General features: G+C 38.2%; 1 protein-coding gene across 1 annotated transcript in view; it reads left to right on the forward strand.

The window, feature by feature from the left end:
* The window catches only part of MUC5AC (mucin 5AC, oligomeric mucus/gel-forming), an 81500-nt gene extending 59002 nt beyond the window's left edge, over positions 1-22498 (forward strand). Inside the window, 16 exon segments of the mRNA XM_032212770.1 lie at positions 646-829; positions 3248-3452; positions 6262-6440; positions 7150-7219; positions 9119-9213; positions 10579-10610; positions 11676-11856; positions 12900-13004; positions 14770-14810; positions 15402-15515; positions 15650-15748; positions 16466-16591; positions 18334-18379; positions 18800-18911; positions 19690-19971; positions 22366-22498. Of these exon segments, the coding sequence (XP_032068661.1) occupies positions 646-829; positions 3248-3452; positions 6262-6440; positions 7150-7219; positions 9119-9213; positions 10579-10610; positions 11676-11856; positions 12900-13004; positions 14770-14810; positions 15402-15515; positions 15650-15748; positions 16466-16591; positions 18334-18379; positions 18800-18911; positions 19690-19971; positions 22366-22498 (2004 nt within the window).
* The last annotated feature ends 1068 nt before the right edge of the window (positions 22499-23566 follow it).

Genomic DNA, 23566 nt, shown 5'->3' on the forward strand with positions numbered 1-23566 from the left:
GGTTCGCAGAGGTTCAGGAGAACCTCCAGCTAAGAGTCTGTGCAGTTCAGAGACCCCCCAAATCCCACTCCTGTTTGGCCTTGCCTACCCCACCGCTCCTCTCCCAGGAGTCCCCATACAACCCATTTTGGATGCAGGTAAATGCAGGGCACACACGGAGGCTCAGGGAGGGTGAAAAACAAACCTACTGGAAGATTGGGAAGGGCCTCCGGATCCTGGGGAGACTATTTTTCCCCTCCCAGAGGCTCAAGAAAATCCTCCAGTGCCTAGGGAGGGCAAAAATGCTCCCCACTGCCATAGTGTATGAGGCCGACTAGGCCATGCCCACCCAGCAACCAGGAAGAGAACCCCTTGCTAAACTTTTTGAAGCCCACCCCTGCTTATATCCTTGGAAAGCCATTTCAGACGGGGGAACCAGCCTCCCTAAGATTTTCCATGGTTACATGCACACTAAGATCAAGTAATTTTATTTGGTAGAAAATAAAATACATATTTCTTAATTAATAATTGGAATAAGCAAACTATCCAAAATGTGTAGATAATAATTTTTAACATGCATGTGCATTATTTGTTTAAAAGTATGGGTAATCAAAAAAATTTCTGATATAAATTTGCTCTCTGATGCAAAATTATTCTTCTATGCAGATCTATTTCAATGGGAAACTCATCAAGTCAAGTTTCCAGAAAGATGACATTTATATCTATACAATTGGTATTAATACGGTGGTTGAAATTTCTGAAATGGATACTATTGTCACCTATAGTGGTGTAATCTTCGCTATAAAGCTTCCATTCAGCAAATTTTACAACAATACTGAAGGACAATGTGGTAAGTAAAATGGTTTAATCCTGTCAATCCTATTCCATGAAATAATTGCAAACTATAATGAATATAAAGTAGTTGAAACAACACTTTATATATTTGCTCTTAGAAAAATGCTTGTTTCTCTAGTAAACTCTTGACTCACTTGCCAAAATGTCACTTATTTTTCATTCAGCCTGGATATTAGAACTTCTAATTACTGTTGTAAATAAAAATGGAAAAATATATCATTTGTCTCAAAAGAAATGATATTTTTTTCTAGGAGTATTCAATAAAATAGTCTAGAAGCTTTGGAAGCAGTTCTACAGCCTGTCATAGTTAACTAGACAAAAGCTGCCTTCTTCTCTAACACATGATAAAGAGGGCAAGTTCTCTTCCTATTTTCTCTCAAAAACCTCTTGCAAACAACTGTAGAACACCTTCCTCTTGCTAGTAAGTATGGTGCAGAGGTGGGTTGCTTCTGGTTCGGCACAGATTGGTAGTAACGGTGGTGGGAGGCTCCGCCCACCCACCCAGACGCGCCTGTGCATCTGCAGAAGAGGTGCACACAAGTGTGTGTGTGTTTACAAGCAAACCAATAGTAAAAAATAGAAACCCAACACTGGTATAGTGTTCTTCAAAGTTTTGGTACCATCATTTTTTAAGCTGTGGTCTGTTGGCAGAAGAAAGTGCATGCTGTTAATTGGAAAAAATAAACTCAAGCCGGAGAGTGTTTCAACAGCATTGAAACTGAATAAAGAGCTAAAAAAAAAGATTGGATTCATGTTATCTGCTTTACCCAAGGGATCGATGGGGTTAAAAAAGCTAATCCCTCTCATCCCTATGGGTGGCATGTTTCTTCCTCAATATTAGGTCCTCTACTAGAGGCCTGGGAGTTTGAAGGTACTGCACAGTATCTTAGCTGTTCTTTGCACTACCATCTTCTGAACAAAGAGTTCTGATGTAATTCCTGGGATCTGTTGGAGACACTCCCCAAGCTTAGGAGTCAGATCCCCAAGTGTTCCTCCTACCACCACTAAGACCACTTTGGCCTTTCCTTTCCTCATCCTCTTCAGTTCCTCCTTCAGGTGCTGATACTTCTCCAGGTTCTCATACTCCTTCCTGATATTGTTGTCACTTGGCACCACTACATATATTACCAATGTTGTCTTTTGGTCTACTACCCAGATGTCTAATTAATTGCCCAGTTCTCTTGCCTGGATATGGAAGTCCCACAGATCCTATGTGTATAAGATGGGAGTGGGTTGCTGCCGGCATTACTGCCGATTTGGTGCACAAATTTTTTTGTGAGATTGTTCTGTGCATGCGTAAAACCAAAAATCAAGATGGCAGCATCAGCAATAGAACCGGTTTGGGGGCGTGGCAAGCCAAGTTACTACCTACTTGGCTGAACCAGTCTGAACTGGTAGGAAGCCACCTCTAGTATAAGATCTAATAACAGAAGACTGTTATTCTCCTCAGCCTTCTGGGATCTTCCATCTGAACCTGAGTGTGTCTAGACTATACACTATGCAGATGTTCCTGTACATAGGGCCAACTATTTGTTTGTGCCATTCAGTATATGTTGTTCCTGCTTTCATCTTACACCCTGCCGCTCTGATTTGGAATGAGGTCTGTCTGCACAGACTATATTTCAGGTCCTCCCTAGTGAGGTAGACCCAGTGGTGAAATTCAATTTATTCTTACTATCAGTTCTGTGGGCATGGCTTGGTGGGCATAACAGGGGAAGATATTGCAAAATCTCCATTCCCTCCCCACTCCTGGGGGAAGTATATTGCAAAATCTCCATTCCCACCCCACTCTGGGGTCAGTCAGAGGTGGTTTTTGCTGGTTCTCCGAACTACTCAAAATGTCAGCTACAAGTTCTCCAGAACCTGTCAGAACCTACTGAATTTCACCCCTGGGTGGACCACTGCTTCTATATATCTGGTGCTTGTCCCAAAGATGCTTTTTAAGAGGCAATTGGTGTTTATGTCAAGAAGCTTCTTGGATGAGAAGCAAAATGTCTTAAAGAAAAAAAACCAGAAAGTCCAGTTGCCTCTTGAAAAACCACCTTTGGGACAACCATGGCCTGGATGACTGAGAATCTGCATAGATATCTGATGCTTAGTGCCTGTTCTTGTGCTGCTATGATGATTACTTCAGTGCTGTCTTTTAGTCCAGCTCTTTCCACCACTGGCTGGATTTCCCAATATTTGCCACTTCACCTACCTGTTTTTGGTACAGCCCATGCAGGGTATTGCTTGCCATGGCACCTCCTCTGCTTGATCTTTCTCCCACAACTTCTACTGCCTGAGTCACTAAACTATGTAGCCATTCTGATATTTTTACTTCTTCCATACTTGCAAGATGTGTTGACTGCTTATTTGGCCTGAGATCACAAATGTTTTGTCCTCTACATATGTTTTCATGTTATTTTCCCAGGTACTTGCACTAACAATAAAAGAGATGAATGTCGCTTACCAAATGGTGAAGTAACAGATTGCACCCAAATGGCTGCACATTGGAAAGTGGCTGATCCCAACAAGGATTACTGCTTTGGACCAACACCACCTGTACCATCTCAAATTTCAACACCTTCACCGGAAATATGTAGTGCAGCTCCTCTCTGTTCCCTTATTTTTAATGAGTAAGATAGGAATTATTTTATATTCATTTTTTGCCATCCAGTGAATATAGATACTACTAAAAGCCTTGTTTCACTATCTTTAACCTAGCAGAACAACAGTTTTTAAACCAAGGTACCTCAAATGTGGTAACTTACAGAAGGCATGCAAATTCCTGGAGAATGAAATTGCAAAAATTGTGGCTGTTTCAGTGCTGCTGGATTGCTACTGCAGTCACATGAACTTCATTTTCAACATTCTATGACAGTGTCCCAGCCAGTTTTGCAATCCCTCTCTCCTTCCCTCTCCCACCCAGCCATTTAGCCATTTATCTCCCTATTGAGAGGGGAGGGGAAGGGACATTTTCGATGTTCCTCCCACATTCCCACAAGGAAACTCAATGATAAAACTGGCGGGAAGTCAAAAGTTGCCCTGGTTCACACCCTTGTTTTGCCAACTGTTGGTCATTTTGTCCCAAAGGTGTTTTTTTTTCCCAAGAGGCAACTGGACTTTCTGGCTGTTCTTTGAAGATGTTTCACCTCTCATCCAAGAAGCTTCTTCAGCTCTGACTGAATGGTGGGGAATAGAAGGATTTATACTCCTTGCAGGCAGCTGGAATTTGTATTCTTTTAGTGGGTCATTAAGGTCCCCTGGAGGTTTATCTGGGTCACCTGAAAGTTACCTGAGTGGTGCAAATTGGAACAGTTGAAAAGACTGTGTTTTAGAAACAATTCAACAGTTCCAAGAAGACTCACACCAATTTGCTTCTTGTATGAGAAGTGAAACATCTTCAAAGAAAAATCAGAAAGTCCAGGTGCATCTTGGACAGCCATGACCTAGAGGACTGAGAATCTCCATAGACATGTTCGTCATTTGGTTTCTCTGTTTAGAAGAGGAAATATTTCTGAGACTATGACCAAACAGGATATAGGTCATCTAGTATAATCATATTGGTGGATTAAACAAGGTTGTTGGTTTTTTTCGAAGTATCATAAATTCCATTATCCTTCTTACCTATCCAGTCCTTTGCACATTTTCAAATCTGCTACAAAGATTTAGGAATCTTCCAGTAGATTTTGAAGGATTGATGGAAGCTCCAATAGCAGAGACAAATCCTGATGCTAAGCAGAAACTGTTTTCACTCAAAGAATCCTGTTTATGGATTCTGACCAATATCCTCTGATGAAAAGAAAATTCTTTCTGTTTCTCTTTCAACTAAATGCATTATCTTAGTCTATAAATTTGAGTATGATACAATAGAAAATTCTACCAAAATTTAGATCTTTGCAGTAATTAGTTTTGTTTGATGGGCCATATAGTGGAGCAGCCTTTCTCAATTAGAGTTACATGGGATAATTTCTACAAGACATTGTGTGTGTGTGTGTGTGTGTGTGTGTACACAAAGCTAGCTTAAGATATAATTTTATGCAGAGCATCCCTGACACCTGAAAATTATTTCAAAAGTTCATCCAGGGTAGAAGATTTGAGAAAAGGCTACAATAGAGTATAAAGCTGCTAGTCTATACAAACTGTTTGGTGAACAAGCATGGATAAGATTAGATTTCACAAGAGCAGAGTTCTATATTGGACAGTTTGGGTCACATTCTAAACATTCTCACATTTCACTTAGCAAGCTTGGCCTGGAAATGCAGGCATAACCTATCCAGCTATGCCATTTTACATCCATATATAAACCCACAAGCAGAAAACTAGAAGAGAGGGTAACTCAGCCTGATATCTAACCAGAAAAATCTATTTTCTAAGGATATTGCAGAGGGTTTTTTTTAAATAACTTTAGTTAGAATCCCTCAAGTCATTCACCAGGATCCAATTTGGATGCAAATGTTAGTGGAATCAAGTCCATTACAAGGATCTAGAAAAAGATGTTCAAAATCCAAAAGAACATTAAAACTGTTTATGACAATATGTTAATAAGAAAAGAAAATGTGATTTTATTTTCTGTCAGTTTGGGATAAAGATGGGAGCAAAGAAGGAGAAGGAAGAAGTTATAATAGGGCTAAGTAGGAAGTGGGATGAATGGCACTTCTAAGAGTATACTTCTGGAGTATACTTCGAGAAAATCAAACCAACAAGAAAGAGAACAAGGGCAGGTTCCTTGCTCCCTTTACATTAAATGCCTCCAATGTTAAATAATGTACAAAAAGACAATCCTTCTCAAATGGTATATCTCCCACAATTATAACACCTGCATGGTTGCTAATTAAAAAGTGCTCAAAAATGTGGTATGAATTGTAACTAATATGTAGTAAAATGTTCTTTAAATCCTTTCCATTATGTTGGTTTAATGTACATTTGTACATCATGTAGAACAATGGTAGTCAACCTGGTCCCTACTGCCCACCAGTGGGCGTTCCAACTTTCATAGTGGGCGGTAGGGGTTTGCTGTAACTCTGCTTTATAAATTTTATAAAGTAAAGTTACTTCCCTATTTTATAAATCACCATTACTATGGAACCGGTGGGCGGTTAGAAAATTTTACTACTAACAGAAATACAAAAGTGGGCGGTAGATATAAAAAGGTTGACTACCCCTGATGTAGAATCACTGAAAGTTCACAGAACTCCAGAAACCGTCCTTTTATAATAGATAGATTTTGGAAAGATTTTATACCTGGAAAACTTCATAGTCTAACCCTTGGGGAAGGTTCTTTGGTACCAGAAATTCCATGGTCTTGATTTTTTTTCAATCTTTCCCTTTCATTTTTCATTTAGAATAGTTCCATGATTTAAAAGAAGCTTCAATTAAATGAGTAAATCAATGCGTACTTATTCAGAGATATTTATTTTACAAGTACCTCTTGTATGTTTGCAGCATCTTCTCTGAGTGCCATAAGATCATACCCCCGGATTCCTACTTCCAAGGCTGCCTCTATGATGCTTGCCGTATGAAAAATGTCTCCATGCAATGTTCAGGATTAGAGATATATGCTTCTCTCTGTGCCTCTAAAGGTGTTTGTATCGACTGGCGAGGGAAGACCAATGATGAATGCCGTAAGTTCTGGAATATCAAGGCATCTTACTATGTTTGCTTATTATATGATAATTTCTTTCTTCCTTCCTTCCTTATTTTGAGCTTTTTAAATATATCTTCAGTGAGAATTTGGCATGACACTCAAAAAAGTGATGCCGAAAGAAAAAGGGGTACTAGAAAGAAGCTCTGATTTTTTTTACCAATTAAACAATTTCTTAATAAACACAAGAATATTCAACCACCATTCTTCCAGATAGACAATGTATTTCATTTAAAACTGTGATATGAAAGAAATATGTCCAGCTTCAGGCACATTTATACAAAAAGTTGGTATGTATGTTTGTGTGTGTGAACAAAGCCAAAATTATGTGAAAAATAATAGATGCATGTGGTTGGAATCATTGTTTTTTTAATAATAATCAATTAATAATTTTATAGTCATATTATTCAATTTTAATTACCGTAATTATAACTTATGCTTTACACTGCTCATCTCATCTAAATGACTCTCGTCTAGGCAATTTATAGCAGTATGTTGTTAATAAATGTTGTTATTGTTGTAGTTCCCGGAGTGTTTTATTTTTCTTCTTTTGTTCCCCATGTGTAAATTGAATAATGGATGGAAAGATAATGAGAAAAAAAGTTGTACTGAAACTTTTTCCCAAATGCAAAATATATGGAAAATTCATTTCTATATTATGATGAACATTTTTCTCTTATCATTTACAGCCTTTAGCTGCCCTACAGATAAAGTATACTATCCATGTGGCCCCATCCATCCTCCTACCTGTGATAACAGGTTAGTAAAACTCAAAAGAGCTGTGAAAGTTTATAATTGTCGTGATTAAATGAACAACATATTGAGTGTGCATTTAAACTACATAAGTGGAATGATTTTTTTATTACATTCAGAAGGAAGAGTAAGGAAGCAGCTCTTCAGTGAAAATGAAAAGAATAACAAGAGGCTAAGAAAAGGGCAAGAGAAAGAAAAATAAATAAGGAGCTAATTGTGCTCAGATTTAGGCAATTGCAAAGAGCTGCATGAATTAACTATATTCCAGGTCAAGCATAATAGCAAGGAACTACCTCCTGATATTGTACACTTACAAATTTCAGAGTAGGGTGATTAAATGGTAGAAGTTACTGTTATTTTGAATGTGCAATTATTTTTCAGAAATCCTGAAGACCAAATGAAGTACCATGGGTGGCGGGGGAGAGGAGAACAAAGGTTATCTTTAGAAAGGGAGCAAGAAAACTACAGATTACTCAGTCTGGAACGTTCTAGAGACAGATCCCAAAATGGCCAAACACCTTGAAAGCAAAGCCATCACTACTAGAAGAAGTTAGCATGGATTTGGTCCAAAGTAAATCTTGCCAGATTAAACCATTTTGAGTATGCTCATTGGGTAACTTCTGTTGTTCAGTGCTGGACTCTTTATTTCAGCATATCATTTGACAAAGCAATACCTGATATTCTGATTAGCCAACTAGTTAAATATGGGCAAGATGTCACGTCATTAGCTGGAACCATAATTTGCTTTCGATCACTGCACTTTGAGCACATCAGTAGTTCTTCATCAAAATAGAAGGTATCAAGCAAGAGGCCAGTACCGTTCAAAGTTTCCATTAATGATTTAGCTGAATGATTTAGTTATCAGATTTGCAGATGATATAAAACTAGCAAAATGGTACCAAGGGGTTTGGAGAAATGGGAGGAAACCAACAGAATGGAATTTTATAGGAAAAAAATGCAAAATAAATCACTTAGAAAGAAAAAAGAATATGCCTAGAAGTATAAAAGGATTGCCTTTTAGAAAACCATGGATGAAAAAGTAGTTGAATTGATCATAAATTGACTATGACTTAGCAAAATGATGTGACTTTTGAAAAGCAATATAATTTTACGCTGCATTGTTGCAAACAAAATTTCCAGATCATGTGAAATAATTTTCTTCATTATGTAGACATTCCCTTTGACTATGGTGTTCAGCTCTGGCATCACATTAGATCAGTTAAATTGGAACTGGGCAGAGATGTGGATAGACATGAGCAATGGAATTGAACAGAGGATTAGAAACAAACTTAATGAGGAATGAAGGAACACAACGTATTTAACCTTGAGGAAAAAGGATTGACTAGGAGACATAATATCTCTGTTCAAACACCTGATTCAGGCCTTTATAAAGAAGCCAGTGAGGTTTATTATCTATCATTTTTAAAGAGCAAGATACAAAACAATGGTTTTAAGATACAGAAAGACTCCATGCTAGGAAAAGTGTCTTGATAGTATGAGCACTTTGATAGTGGAACTAATTACCAAACAAAATAAGAATTCTCCTTTCCACTTTATCAGGAAAAATGTATTCTTCTATAGATGCAAGAACAATTCTATGGATTTATTTCAGTCATGGTTTCATAATTCATAAATTTTAACCTGTGTTAAAAATTAGTCTACTGCCATGGATTTGAACCTCATGGACTTGAAATTCCTCTTTTATCATGACTAGTTCTCTCACAGGGAAGATGAAATGTTGATGATTAATGGCGGTTACATCAATGTGAGCAATTTCAAAGGAAGTTGTGTTGACCATATATAACCTAATTCCTTCCTTCATTCTTATTAGTTGCATACACTGTGTGGTTGTTCACAATGTTGGGTGCAGCTACCATTCTAATCTGTGCCTCTTTTTCATTGAAGTGGTCCTCCACAGATTGGAATAACAGAAGGTTGCTTCTGTAAAAATGGAACCAAACTCTTCAGTACCTACAGAGATATCTGTGTCTCTGATTGTGGTAAGTGTTCTTTAAGAAAATCTCAGGGGCTGCCACAAAGAGGAGGGAGTCAAGCTATTCTCCAAAGCACCTGAGGGTAGAACAAGAAGCAATGGGTGGAAACTAATCAAGGAGAGAAGCAACTTACAACTAAGGAGAAATTTCCTGACAGAACAATTAATCAGTGGAACAGCTTGCCTCCAGAAGTTGTGAATGCCCCAACAATGGAAGGTTTTTAAAAAAATGTTGGATAACCATTTGTCTGAAGTGATGTAGGGTTTCCAGCCTAAGCAGGGGGTTGGATTAGAAGACCTCCAAGGTCCCTTCCAACTCTGTTATTCTATTATATTCTAAAAGTGGAGGATAACATAATGCAAAGAGACTGCTGGACAGACCAGCCAGCTAGATGTGATTTCAGTCGTTTCCATGAAAGAAGATCAGAAATCATTCATTGAAAGGAGATAATCACTTAAATAATAAATGATGGATGGATCAAAACCCATAGACCCAGTAATATGGACATGTGAAACATTTACCATAGTTAAGGAGGCCTGATTTATATCCATCAACTGCAGTGCACAAAACTGAGTAAAAGATCCTGAAGAACATTTGCATGAATATGCAAGATTTATAAAAAAAATATAGTCTTCTTTCACACAGAGTTGGTTTTGTTCAACAGAGGATTTTTCCCCTCCACAAATACATTCTAAAAATTGTATGATAATCCCTCCATAAGTATCACTTAGCAATGGATCAGCATTGTCTGTTATTATTTGCCCATGAAATCTACAAAATGGACCCACAACTTTCTTTGTGCTATCTGAAGCTCAGGTTACCTGAGCATTCCTAGCATCTTCCCTTTGATTGTTATCCAGGAGACAAAAGAAATTGCACTAGATTCCATAAGCCTCAACAGTCACTGGCCCTTTGCTTTCTAAGCAAGTTACATGTGTATCCCCCCCATTAATATAGCAGGAGAGGTAAGCTGTAGATCCTATCAATTAAAAAAAAAGTCAGCTTGTGGGACCCAAGAAGTGGGCCAGATGTGTACTGCTTTTTCCATTTGGAACACAATTCCCCTTGAGACTAGAGTAGATCTGACCTTGCTAGCCTTTCTGAAAACCCATGGATATGTTTTCAGATATGGGGGTTACTGTGTGAGGGGGAAACCTTAATATGCTCATTGCTTTCTCTAGACTGATTTGGTTTCTCAGCTGCTGCCTGTATTGCTGTGTTTTATATAATGTTCTGTGTTGTTTTTAAATGTTGTAAGCTACCTACACTGACTAGTGTAAAACAGAATAACACATTATTATGTTCGTTATATTATAATGAAATTTAGATGTTCTTCAGTGCAAAATATCATACATATACATTTTTTTCCAGGTTGTACTGGACCAGATGGGCTACCCAAAGTGGTAAGTATTAAAGCTTTTATTATTTCATAAAATGTAGATGGGTGAAACTCTATGGGTTCTATAGGAGCTTCATGGGGAAAAAAAATTTCAAATTTTTTTTTCAATGTTTGGTGGGTTTTAATGAGGAAATAGGAAAAAATTGCATCCATTGTCTCAGTGTCATGATAGCAGTGTTCCAATATCTCAGGAGTTGCCACAAAGAAGAGGGAGTCAAACTATTTTTCAAGGCACCTGAGAGTAGAACAAGAAGCAATGGGTGGAAACTAATCAAGGAGAGAAGCAACTTAGAACTGAGGAGAAATTTCCTGACAGTTAGAACAATGAATCAGTGGAACAGCTTGCCTCCAGAAGTTGTGAATGCCCCAACACTGGAAGTCTTTAAGAAGATGTTGGCTAGCCATTTGTCCGGAACGGTATAAGGTTTCCTGCCTAGGCAGGGGGTTGGACTACAAGACCTCCAAGGTCCCTTCCAACTCTGCTATTGTATTGCAAGTAGCAACAGGAAAACCCACTATTCCAAGTGTGCACACTTTTGCTTGTAAATCTCTCTTACCTCCATATGTGACCAAATCCGCTTCTCCAAATCAATAATGTATGGCAGCTGCAATGGAGGTGCTTAAGCACAACACAGAAATTTATACTGTATTTATGCATGTCTATATATGTATGTATATGTACAACATGTGTGTGTACATATATATTTATAGATGATAGATAGATAGATAGATAGATAGATAGATAGATAGATGATAGATAGATAGATAGATAGATAGATAGATAGATAGATAGATAAGATAGATAGATAGATAAGATAGATAGATAGATAGATAGATAGATAGATAGATAGAAAGAATATATATATATATATATATATATATATATATATATATATATATATATATATATATATATATATATATATATATATAGAGAGAGAGAGAGAGAGAGAGAGAGAGAGAGAGAGAGAGAGTGAGAGAGAGAGAGAGAGAGAGAGAGAGAGAGAGAGGGAGAGAGAGAGAGGGAGAGAGAGATAAATAGTATATTTAAAAATATCTCTTTTCACAGCCTGGAGAAACCTGGATTAGCAACTGCCAGAAATGTACTTGTGAAGAATATTCTCTTATGGTACAATGTATTGAAGAACCATGTCCTACCAAAGCTACTCCTGTGGAATGTTCCTATAAAGGGTTTGTACCCATCACAATATTAACCCCTGAAGAAAAGTGCTGCCCTCAAAAACAGTGTGGTAAGTATAATTTTCACCAATATTGTATCGTAAATAACCCAAGCTAGCCTGCCAGTTTTCATTTTGGAAACTCTCATTTGTCAGATTCAGGGGTGGGTTCTGGCCGCTATTACTACCAGTTTGGTAGTAAAAAAAATTGTGCGGATGCTCTTGCTTCGCTCACACACACACCAGACACGCGCTCTGCACGCATGCACATCTTCATTTAAAATGATCTGCACATGCACACAACATTAAAAAATGAATTAAAATTACATTTTAATGAAGATTGTTCTGCGCATGTGCAGAACAGAAAATCAAGATGGCGCTGCCGATCATAGAACCGGTATGGTCACATGACCACCGGAGTTACTACCTATTTGGCTGAACCCGACTGAATAGGTAGGAGCCCACCTCTGGTTAGATTACAGTGGCTGCTTCAGTTTAACCAAGGCTCTGTATTATAAATCATATATTAGAGAAGTTAATCTGTCTGCTTTGCAAATATTTGCTTTGAAATGAGATGGGCAGGAAAATAAATTTAGTAATGAATAAAAAAATAAATAAAATAGGAATACTTTAGAAGAGAATATATTCAGCTCTAGATTGCACTGTAGGCTCCTTAGTGCTCTTTGAACTTGGTGGTTTTTTGCAGTTGTTTTGTTACCAAACTAAGTAACATCCTCAGTATACTGTTGATGTTAACTATTTGGTACTGAAACATTTGCAAGGAAATCCACTAAGTTCAGAGAGTACCAAGGACCCTATAGATGCACTTTCTAGTTTCTACAAGATCAAAAGCTAATGCTTATAGGATACAGCTATGCTGTTGGACAACTTACCGCCAATTCTGTTTTGATAAAAATGAAGTTAAACCATTGCACCAGAATTTATAAAGACGACGGGTCAAATTTCTATTTAAATACACAATGTACTGGATTCATTATAACTCAATGCACTCTATGATTTGCTCAAGACAAAGTGTAGATAAAGTGATGCTAATAAATATTAAAATGTATTAATCCACCCATTGGTCTTTCTCCTTTTTATTTTTCATTCTGCAGTGTGCAACACTACTCACTGTCCCTGGTCTGTTGAAACCTGTCCACTGGGATATGAATTAAAGACGGAAAACTTGCCAGGAGGCTGCTGCATTAACACCACTTGTGGTAAGAATTGAGCTATTTTAAAAAAAAACAATTGCTGTATTGCTTTAATATTCTCTCCTACCCCATATTCCACTGCCTGCAAAAACACAGAAAGTATATTCATCCACTTTCATGGAAAGCCATTTCAGGGGAGATCTCTTTTGTGTGTGTGTGTGTGTGTGTGTGTGTGTGTGTGTGTGTGTCAGGGGTGGGTTTCGACCGGTTCGCACCGGTCCCTGCGATCCGGTTGGTCGCCGAACCCGGAAGTAAGTAACTTCCGGGAACGGCGAAGCCCCCCCCCGCGCCCGCACGCGCCCGCACACCCGCGCCCGCTCCTTACCCGGTTTTTACGAATTCTGCACTTTCCACGCATGCGCAGAACGCATACAGAGCCTGCGCGATCCTCCAGGAGCAGCTGGAGCATCGTGCAGACGCTAGTATGCATGCGCGTGCCACGTGCGTGCATGCACGTGCCGCGTGCGTGCACGAGGACGCCGCATGCGTGCGCGAGGACGCCGCGTGCATGCGCGAGGATGCCGCGTGCGTGCGCGAGGACGCCGCCGGCCTCGTTCCAACCGAACCGGTTGGAACGGGGCGAGAAACCCACCCCTGGTGTGTGTGTGTCTGTGTGTGTGCGTGTGTGTGTGTGTGTGTGTGTGTGTGTTTTGGTTGCCTAGTATAAACTGATATTTGATCTACACTGGCTCTGAGGTTGGGCATCCTTAATTCCCTATATATGACATTTCTGCTGCCAGCCTATTAGCAACATACAGTTTTAAAGGGACTGGTTGTTTCTTCCATCTTTAAATCATGTGAGGACTGTCTCAAATAGATTGACTGACCTTGCTGAAAGTGATTCTAGCAAAGTTACTGAATATTTCTGTCAAAGATGCTATTTGTACAAAATACGTCTGGATGAAAGAAACCTATTCCCAATCTGTAAAAATATGTTCTACCCCGACTCTGATTAATCTCTATTTTTTAAAAACACGTTATCAACATTAACATTAGCAATTCAATGCATTATCATTTGTCATAGAAAGAGCTGTTCTTCTAAATCAGGGGTGTCAAACTTGATTACATTGAGGGCCACATCAGGGTTGTGTTTCACCTCAGGCGGCCAGGGTGGGCATGAGCAGCTCAGCACCACTCGTGTCAGGGGCGCCTGTTGCGGCCCAAGTCCTCTGCAAGCAAAAAAGAGCTCTGAAGCTCTGTTTTCAGCTGCAACAGCTTCCTGCAACCTTTTGTTTTTGCTGGTAGAGACTCCACCATCTGGTCCTTTTCTGTTTCCAGGGCAACCCCATGGGCCAGATCTTATCACCCCACAGGCCGGATTTGGCCCCCGAGCCTTGAGTTTGATACCCCTGTTCTAAATGAAGCAATCGTTTTCATTGTCATTGGATGCCACTGCATATTGTTGTGTAACAGTAAGAAAAATGCAAATAGGTATATTCCAACAGTGGGTCTGAAACAGGTCTTGCAAAATTGTTTAAGCCATATTTGCTCAAAATATTCAGCATATATGGAGCTCACCAGGAAAAAACTCTATTTGAGAGATGCATTGGGTAAGATCTAATGCTTTAGAATTCCCAAAGATTAAATTACTCAAGTTTCCTACTCCGTACTGTGTGCTAAATAAACAATTTTTTGTGACTGCACACATTCTTAAAAGGAAAACTTTAAAGAGCAAATTGTATCATTTTATGTCATTTTTCCTTCTTGGTTAATTTGATCTGTTGAGAACAAATGCTAAGATTAATTATAATATTATATTTGTTTCCTACAGTGAAAGTACCAGGCTGTGTTGTCGATGGAAAGTTCTACAGTGTAAGTAATTTTCATTAAAATGAAGAATTGCACCACTTAAACAACTAATTCAAGTCCAATATTAACAGTGTTTTTCCTGTAGGAGATCATTTTTGCTTCTCTAGTTTGCTAAAGGTTTTCAGGGATGACAATAGTAAAATTCTTCCTTTTTGAAAATATAAAAGCCTGCTCTCATTTGCATTTGTCCTCAACCTTATCATTATTTATTTCATATTTCTATCCTGTTCAACAAATGTAATTCCTTTGTAGGAATACCACGAAATTAAAAACATTGTGCAATCCATGATTAACCAAAACTACAACATACACCAGGATGAAATAATTAAGAGTGAGAACAAAAGCAATTATAACGCAGCACTCAAAATCACAGGAAGACCACAATAAAAATAAACACCAAATAGTGTGAGAATTATTGTAAAATAATAATAATAATAATAAAAAGATCTTCACCTGACATCTTAAAGATCAAAATACAAGTACCGAGCATGGCTCTTTCTGAAGAGCAGATCACAAATAGATTGATTGTAGTAGTTCCAGGTATGAATTTAGGTTAGAATTATTTATTACTGTTTCACTTTTCTACTTCTTCAGCCTGGGGCAGTTGTACCAGGAGGATTATGTGACTCATGCAGATGCTCTGAAAAAGAAGGTCTGGAAAACAATGTGGAATGTGTGTCTCAGACATGCGACCGAAGATGCCTTCTGGTAAGCCACATTGTCGTTGTTTTTTAAACAACAAAATTTCATGGCTTTCAAACTCTCTGAATCTATCCATCTACTCACTACTTATTAAAAAAAATCTATGATTTATGAATGTTTCCCATTTTTCTGAACTACAGGGTTACGAATATCGGGAAGTATCTGGACAATGCTGTGGCCAATGTGCGCAGGTTGCTTGTGTTCTGACATTGGATTCCTCTCCTGCCCAAGTGATCAAGGTAACTTATAATTTTCCGAACTCCACTGCTCATCAAATTCACATTTAATCCACTCATGCATCTAATACTGATCCAATCTTTTTTGTGGCAGTTGCTTAAGAAACACCGGGGTCATTAAGCGAACCAATTGTTTGCTGTGCACCATTTTTTGCCAAAAACTAGAAATAAATGCCCGCTTTTGGCAAACCATCATAAAACGCAGTCATGTGAGTGGAGGATGCTGCAAATGGCCATGTATATAGGCCAGTTGCCAAAAACCTGAAGTGCAGTCATATAATTGCGGGGGAGGCCCAGCCATTGTAACTTTGAATGGCGATCGTTAGTAGCTTTTGAGAGTGCATTGTAACATTGAATGGTCACTAAGTGCCCGATTATAAGTTGAGAACTACCTATACTGAGTTTGTGATAGGATTCCCCAGCCAAGCTTCCATTGCGCATGCCAAGTCAACTGTTATCATCAAACTACATATGCGCCAATTTAACAAATCACATCCAGCGTAAGTCGAGGAATGCTAGGATCGGTCCAGTATCCCTCAGCTGTGCAAAAATTTCCCATCTATTGTTTCACATTTTGAGGACACCTCTAACTGAATTGCATGCCACCCTCCACCACATTCCCAGTTCTGTACTCTGAGAAATTAATGAATGTATGATCATGAGTTGTTTTTATGTTATCTTCTAAAATAAATAAATAACTACAATTGTGGCTATTTTCAGCCAGGAGAAACGTGGTACCCACCAGGAAACAATTGTACTTCATATGAATGTGATCTTGTTGAGAACCAATATGTTCTTGTCACTACCAAGAAAGCCTGCCCTCCATTTGATCCAAATTGCCCGCCTGTAAGTTTCACTGATTCAACAGTCTTTCTTTTATCATATTTGATTCTATGTGGTGAATGTGAATTTTTTCAAAAGATTAAGTTGGAATTAATTGGGTTTATTATGGAAGATTTACAACTGAACTGTATTAGATGAATTTAAGCAAAAGCTTTAGCCATAATCTGACATTCTGTTGCTAAAATACATTGTGATCTAAACAGCTATATAAAACTGTAAAATAATTGGCTGGCATTGTCAGTAGTATGCAGCTTTAGTACGCTACAGGAGACAATGTATTCAAAGCAAAATGAATACTGAGATAGAGAATTAGTGAGAATGTTTCCATTGTTTCATATATAATATTTATAGAAGAAGTAGATGCACCAAGTTATATAATATCCTTTTAGGACTGTTGCCCAAATATTGTTGTTTTGCTTTTGTTTGTATTGATGTTCTATTCTTCTACCTAAACTAAATCAGTTAGCTGTGCCTGACCACACTTGTAAGTGGATCATAAGCTTTCTAACAGATAGGAAGCAGCTGGTGAAGCTAGACAGAATCACATTAGATACCTGTACAATTAGCAAAGGGGTGCCCCAGGGCTGTGTGCACTTCTCTTCTCTCTCTAGACTAACAACTACATCTCAAAGGATCCCTCTGTTAAAGTACTAAAATTTGCAAATGATACAACAGTGATTGGTCTCATTCGATAAATCTGCATACAGACAGGAGGTTGAACAACTAGCCTTGTGGTCCAGCCGGAACAGTCTTGAACTGAACCCACTTAAAACTGTAGAAATCATAGTAGATTTTAGGAGAAGCCCTCCTACACTATCACCAGTCACAATGCTATACAACGTAGTATCAACAATAGAGACCTTCAAGTTTCTAGGTTTTATAATATCTCAAGACCTAAAATGGACACCTAACATCAAATATGTCATCAAAAAAGCACAACAAAGAAGGTTCTTTCTGCATCAACCCAGAAAGCTCAGGCTGCCCAAGGAACTGTCTACAGAGGAATTGTTGAGTCTGTCATCTGCACCTCTATAACTGTCTGGTTTGGCTCTGCAATCAAACAAGACAAACACAGACTTCAACGGATAATTAGAACTGCAGAAAAAAATAATTACTACCAACCTGCCTTCCATTGAGGATCTGTATACTGCACAAATTAGAAAAGGGCCTGTGAAAATGTCTACAGATCCCTCACATCCTGAACATAAATGATTCCAACTTCTACCCTGAAAATTACACTATAGAGCACTGCATGTCAGAACAACTAGGCACAAGGACAGTTCCCCCCCCCCAAGTTTTCCCCCCACTCTGCTAAACAACTGATTACCACAACACTGTCAAACTATCCAGAAATGCAGCATTACCATAATTATTTTCATCTTTCCTATTACCTATCTCTTTATCTTCTTATGAATATAACTTAGTTGCTTGTGTTTTATTTTTGTGCTTGTGACTGTTTTTTATTTGGTATCTTAGTGTGATTTCTGTTGATTGCTTATTTAGTATCCATAACTATCACTAAGTGTTGTATCTAATGTTTTATGATGAATGTATTTTTACAATGACCATGATAATGATCTATCACTATTGTTGTATGTACACTGAGAGCTTAACGCAAATGTCTTTATTAGCCAATTACACTTGGCCAATAAAGAATTCTAATTTTAATCCTACATGATACCCTTATGGGGAAAATGATGGTTTTAATATCCTAAATTAAATTTTGAAATATTTTGTTTTTATAGGAGTATGTGACATTCACTAATGATGGGTGCTGCAAGAGCTGCAGAAGTAAGTTATATTATCATAAATAAAAAAAATTCAGATTTTTATCTGTGATAAAGCCGTTTGTGCTGCTATACCATAGCCTTTCAGATGTCACAGGACTTCAATTCTATTCAAGCCCACTTCTTATAGTTGATAGGCAAGGTCCCTTCCAACTTTTTCATTCTGTTATTCCAAAGCCAGATTCACTTAACAACTGTGTTAATAACTTAAAAACTGCAGTGATTCACTTAATAACTGTGGCAAGAATGGTTGTAAAATGGGGCAAAATTCACTTAACAACTGTCTTGCTTTGGGCTGAATTGTGGTTGTAAGTCAAGGACTACCTGTACATGTATGCTTTCTTTTATTTTTGGTTTGTTTGTTTTATGTTTATGATCAGACTCAATATTTTTTTTACTGTTTGTCTTTTCTTCCACTCTCAAGCTGAAAACTGTACAGCAACAAATATCACCAAAATAATAAAACACAATGGCTGTGAATCTTCTTCACCTATTGTAGTAACATACTGTGAAGGCCAATGTGACAGTTTTTCAAAGTAAGTAACATTGAATTTTAGTGCATCTTTGGTAGCTCATTGTGAAACAACTGTTTAAAAAAATCTTTGTATGCCCTGAGATATGAATGCAAAGAAACTATCTAAGATTTGGTTCTTAGGATATCTGCAAAGTAGTGCAGATGTCATTTTAATTTCAACTTTCAACATTGGAAATGGAAGTTCAGCTAAGATTCGATTTCATTGCTGGTGCATTGCCCAGCATCTTAAATTATTCCCAGTGTAGATGGAATTCTATTTAAGGTAGTTTTAGATAGATCAGGGTGCAGACCTAGCTCCCATTCCTTGAGAGAGAGAAAAATGGCAGATGATCAACAAATGGGAGATGTGATGTCTGGCAAATGTCAAAGGAAAGGTAGAAGCAAGCAGGTAAGTGAGAGGAGAGAGTTCCAACAATGAATAGGGAGGAGGAATGAAAAACTCTATGATTGCCCATCACAGTAATAATATGAAGGACCCAAAAACTGATTCCATTGATAGAGATACTGTAGGTCAGGGGTCTCCAATGTTGGCAACGTTAAGACTTGTGGACTTCAACTCCCAGAATTCCTCAGTCATCCATGCTGTGTGAGGAATTCTGAGAGTTGAATCCACAAGCCACAGAGTTACCTACTGTAGGTTATAATGTTTTGACTGCCCAACGCTATGCAAAATGGCATTGAGAAGACAAAACCTGATGAAACCAAATAATGATTGTGAAGGGTAGCGGACTTCATCCTGCAGCCGCTCATCTCAACCTCAATTTGCTTTCACCATTCAGGTACTCGTATAAAGCAAACATGATGGATCATACATGCACGTGTTGTCAAGAGCGAAAGACTACAAAGAAGCAAGTGACCTTGATTTGCGACGGTGGTATCACCATGGATTATTCTTACCTGCATGTTGACGAGTGTGAGTGTGTCAAGAGTGAGTGCAATATGTTCACTCCCGCACCAGATCAGCAAGAAATGTTCACCTTCCCACCACAGCAGCAGCCGCAGCAAGAACAGCAGCAACAGCAGCAGCTGGATCAGCAACAGCAGCTGGATCAGCAACAGCAGCAGCTGCTGGAACAGCAGCAGCAGCTGGAACAGCAGCAGCAGCTGGAACAGCAGCAGCAGCTGGAACAGCAGCAGCAGCTGGAACAGCAGCAGCAGAAGAAGCAGTAAGAATAAAAGCTGCAGCAGGAATGAAAAGGACCCTCAGGACCAGTCTAAACATTTCCAAAAAGTGACCCAAAATTGAATAAAATGTAATAAAATGTAAAAGTTATGCTCAAGCAACATCCAACCAAATATTTCCTCTATCTACTCTTCAAGGAAAGATTTTCTCTTCTGCAAGCCATGCATTCTGAAATATCCTGACCTTTTCTTGGGTGTAGGCTCAACTGAGACTATATGAGTTTTAAAAAAAACTTGGAGATGGAGGGGAAGAGGGCTTGGTGTCAATAATTGGAGTTGGGGGTGAAGAAATAAAAAGGATGTATTAGTTTGGTTTGGGATCTTCGCTTGAGAAGTGACAATTCCTGCATTAAGTGACAGGTAGTACTATTTTAATTAAGACTGGTGGAGTTTTTAACACTAGCTGACAGAAGCCAGGCATGATCTGGAAACTGAGTAGGATTTTGATCCAATTCATCTCTGTTGCACCTGACAAGAACTTTGGTTGGTATTTGCTAAAATGGCAAGCGTAGCTCTCAGTTCTCTGACATAATTTTTCTAACTGTGCTTCCAAATTCCTTTTTCTACAAACTTCATTTTTTTCCTACTCTTTCCAAATATGAGACAGGCTATATAATGATGTGGGATTCTTTGTAGATTTATTACTATTGCAAGAAGGGGAAATAACGTGAAGTGTGGCTGCCGCTGAAGAAGACTGTTTACATGATACCATCAGCATAGTAGTTGTATGAGGATCTGGATTATTTTTGTAATTGTTTACAGAATGGACTAACATAAGCATATGCACACCAAAAGGTCATTGGAGAATTTTTGTAAACCAAAGTAATAAATAAGAATAATAGAACTTAGAATTTCTGTTCTAAGTTAGTGAATTGTTTTCAAAAATCAAATTACTATTTATTTGTTTTCAGAAAATAGATTTTCAGGGATATTTTCTTCTGAATAAGTGCTCTACTGTCTATCAACTAATGTCTGGTTGAGGGGAAATTTTCATCTTTTATACTTGATATTTGTTGCTCAAAAATGATTAATAAAATTACAACATTTTGCAGGGGATATGCTTCTTGTATGTGTGTCAACTACACCATACCAAATAAGTATCTCATTTCACTTCATTAGTAATATACATCAAATAGCCAAAGAGCACATTTGTTCGCAGAACAATATCTGATCACAGAATGGAGGGAGCACCCAAAATCTGATCACAGAATGGAGGGATGTGGCTGATCGAACTACAAAATTGTGTCGTAAATATCTGTTGGGGGATTTATTATAATCTCAAACAATCACTAAGCGACCAGTCATTAAGCAAGGACTACCTGTACATATTCTCAATGAAGATCATCCCAGGTGCCCAGCTAAAGCAAGCAGGCGCCAACATTGACAGTGTTGATATAGGAAGATGCCAGAGGCAGATGATCACTTTAGTGATAATGGCAAAGGCTTTGATTCATATTGCATGGAAAGTCAGAAATAAACCCCTCCTGTACTTTTACCAAGAAAACCACATGGATAGAAATTTTATTTCATTAATCAAATTTAAATGACCATCTGTCTCATTGAAGCTGATTGATGATACAGTGCCAAACTATGGGCTCCTCCGATTGGATGGCACTCATATGCTACTGAGAAAGAGCAGTGGATCTTTCACTAATAACAATAACACTTAGATTTATATACTACTTCATAGTGCTTTCCAGCACTACAACAATCTGGTCCTCATTTTACTGACCTTGGAGGGATGGAAGGCTGAGTCAACCTTGAACCGCTCAGAATCGAACTCCTGGAGTAAGCAATGAATTAGCTTGCAGTGCTGCATTCTAACCACTGCACCACCAGGGCTCAGTGGTTATGGCATGGCTAGATTAAAATTTTTGGGACATCTAGGGACTGAAATTGCCACACAGGAAAAGAAATTCTGAAGCAGCAAAGACAGAATTACACTAGGAACATGAAATGTAAGAATCACAGGAACACTCAGCACAGTGAAAGATGAAATGAAACAATTACAAATTGACATATTAGGCACAAGCAAATTGAAAGGGACTGAGATGGGACACTTTCAGTCAAAAGATTACACTCTTTATTACTGAGCACATGAAAAACAAAGAAGAAACAGTCTTGCCTTTATGTTGAGAAAGGATATAGCAAGAACAGTATTTGGCTACAACACAATCAGTGATGAAATAATATCAATTCAGCTTTGCGGACAATCCTTTAATATGATGATCAATCAATATCAAAGTAATCAACCTCTTTTTCTTCTACATCAGTGAAATCAATAGAACATGCAAGCAAGATGTGCTGTTTGTGATTGGAAACTGGAGTGCCAAAGTTGGAAATATGAAAGAGGAAAATATAGTTGGATTGTGTGGCTTAGGAAATCAAAACGAAGCAGGAGGCTGACTTGTCATTTCTGCCACTGCAAAGATTTCTTAATCGCTAACAAGGTCTTTGAACAATCAAAAAGATGCCTCTATACAGCATATGGACATCACTAAATTGAATATATAGAAATCTTATTGATTATATTGTTGCTAAGAGGAGGAGGAAGAGCTCAATTATAGCATCAAGGCATGGCCAGGAACTGATCACAAATTGCTCATGTGCAAATTCCAGGTTAAGCTAAAGAACATATATCCACCATTTTCAAAGAGTACATTAAGAATAGCTCTGAAGTCTTGCACTTCATTGATCGAGAACCAGAGGAATTCTGAAATGAACTCAAAGAAGTTTTTAAGACTTAAGACTGTCGAAAAAGAAAAGAAAAAAGCAAACCTGTCAGAACAAACCATGGAAATTGCCAAGAAGGGAAGAGAAGTCAAGCCAAAAAAGACAAAAAACCCAGAAAGGAGCTTAAGGGTTTTCAGAGAGCTGTTAAAAGAAACAAGAAACTGTATTACAGCAACATCTATAAAGACATTGAAGATGGAATTAAATCTACCCTCTGGTCATTGTCAAGTTAGAAGGTTATAGGAACTGATGGAATACTCACTGAAATATGGCAAGCAACAGAAGAAGAACCGGTCAAGATTCTAACCAAGCTATGCTAGCAACTCTGAATAATGTCGCAGTGTCGAATTGTTGGAAGATGTTAACCTACATTCCAATATAAAAAAGGGGGACTTAACAAAGTGTGTAAACTATTGTACAATATCCTTCATTGCCACTGTATGGAGAGATCTTTGCAAAACAGAAACGGCCGCAGTTCAGCAAAAAAAGTGAAATAAGACTGCATACTCTCTCCTTATTCAACCTATATGCTGAATATACTGTATGTTCGGGGACGATGGATGGAATTCATGATGATTTAGCCCTAACCCTTTCTTTCAAGAGATTCACTTAACAAATGTGCTGAGAAAAGTTGTAAAATGAGGCAAAACTCACTTAATAAATTTCTCACTTACCAAAATAAATTTGGGGCTCAATTGTGGTCATAGATTGAGGACTACCTGTATTTCTATATTGAACTTG

Source organism: Thamnophis elegans, chromosome 1 (assembly GCF_009769535.1).
Source record: "Thamnophis elegans isolate rThaEle1 chromosome 1, rThaEle1.pri, whole genome shotgun sequence".
Classification (NCBI taxonomy): domain Eukaryota; kingdom Metazoa; phylum Chordata; class Lepidosauria; order Squamata; family Colubridae; genus Thamnophis; species Thamnophis elegans.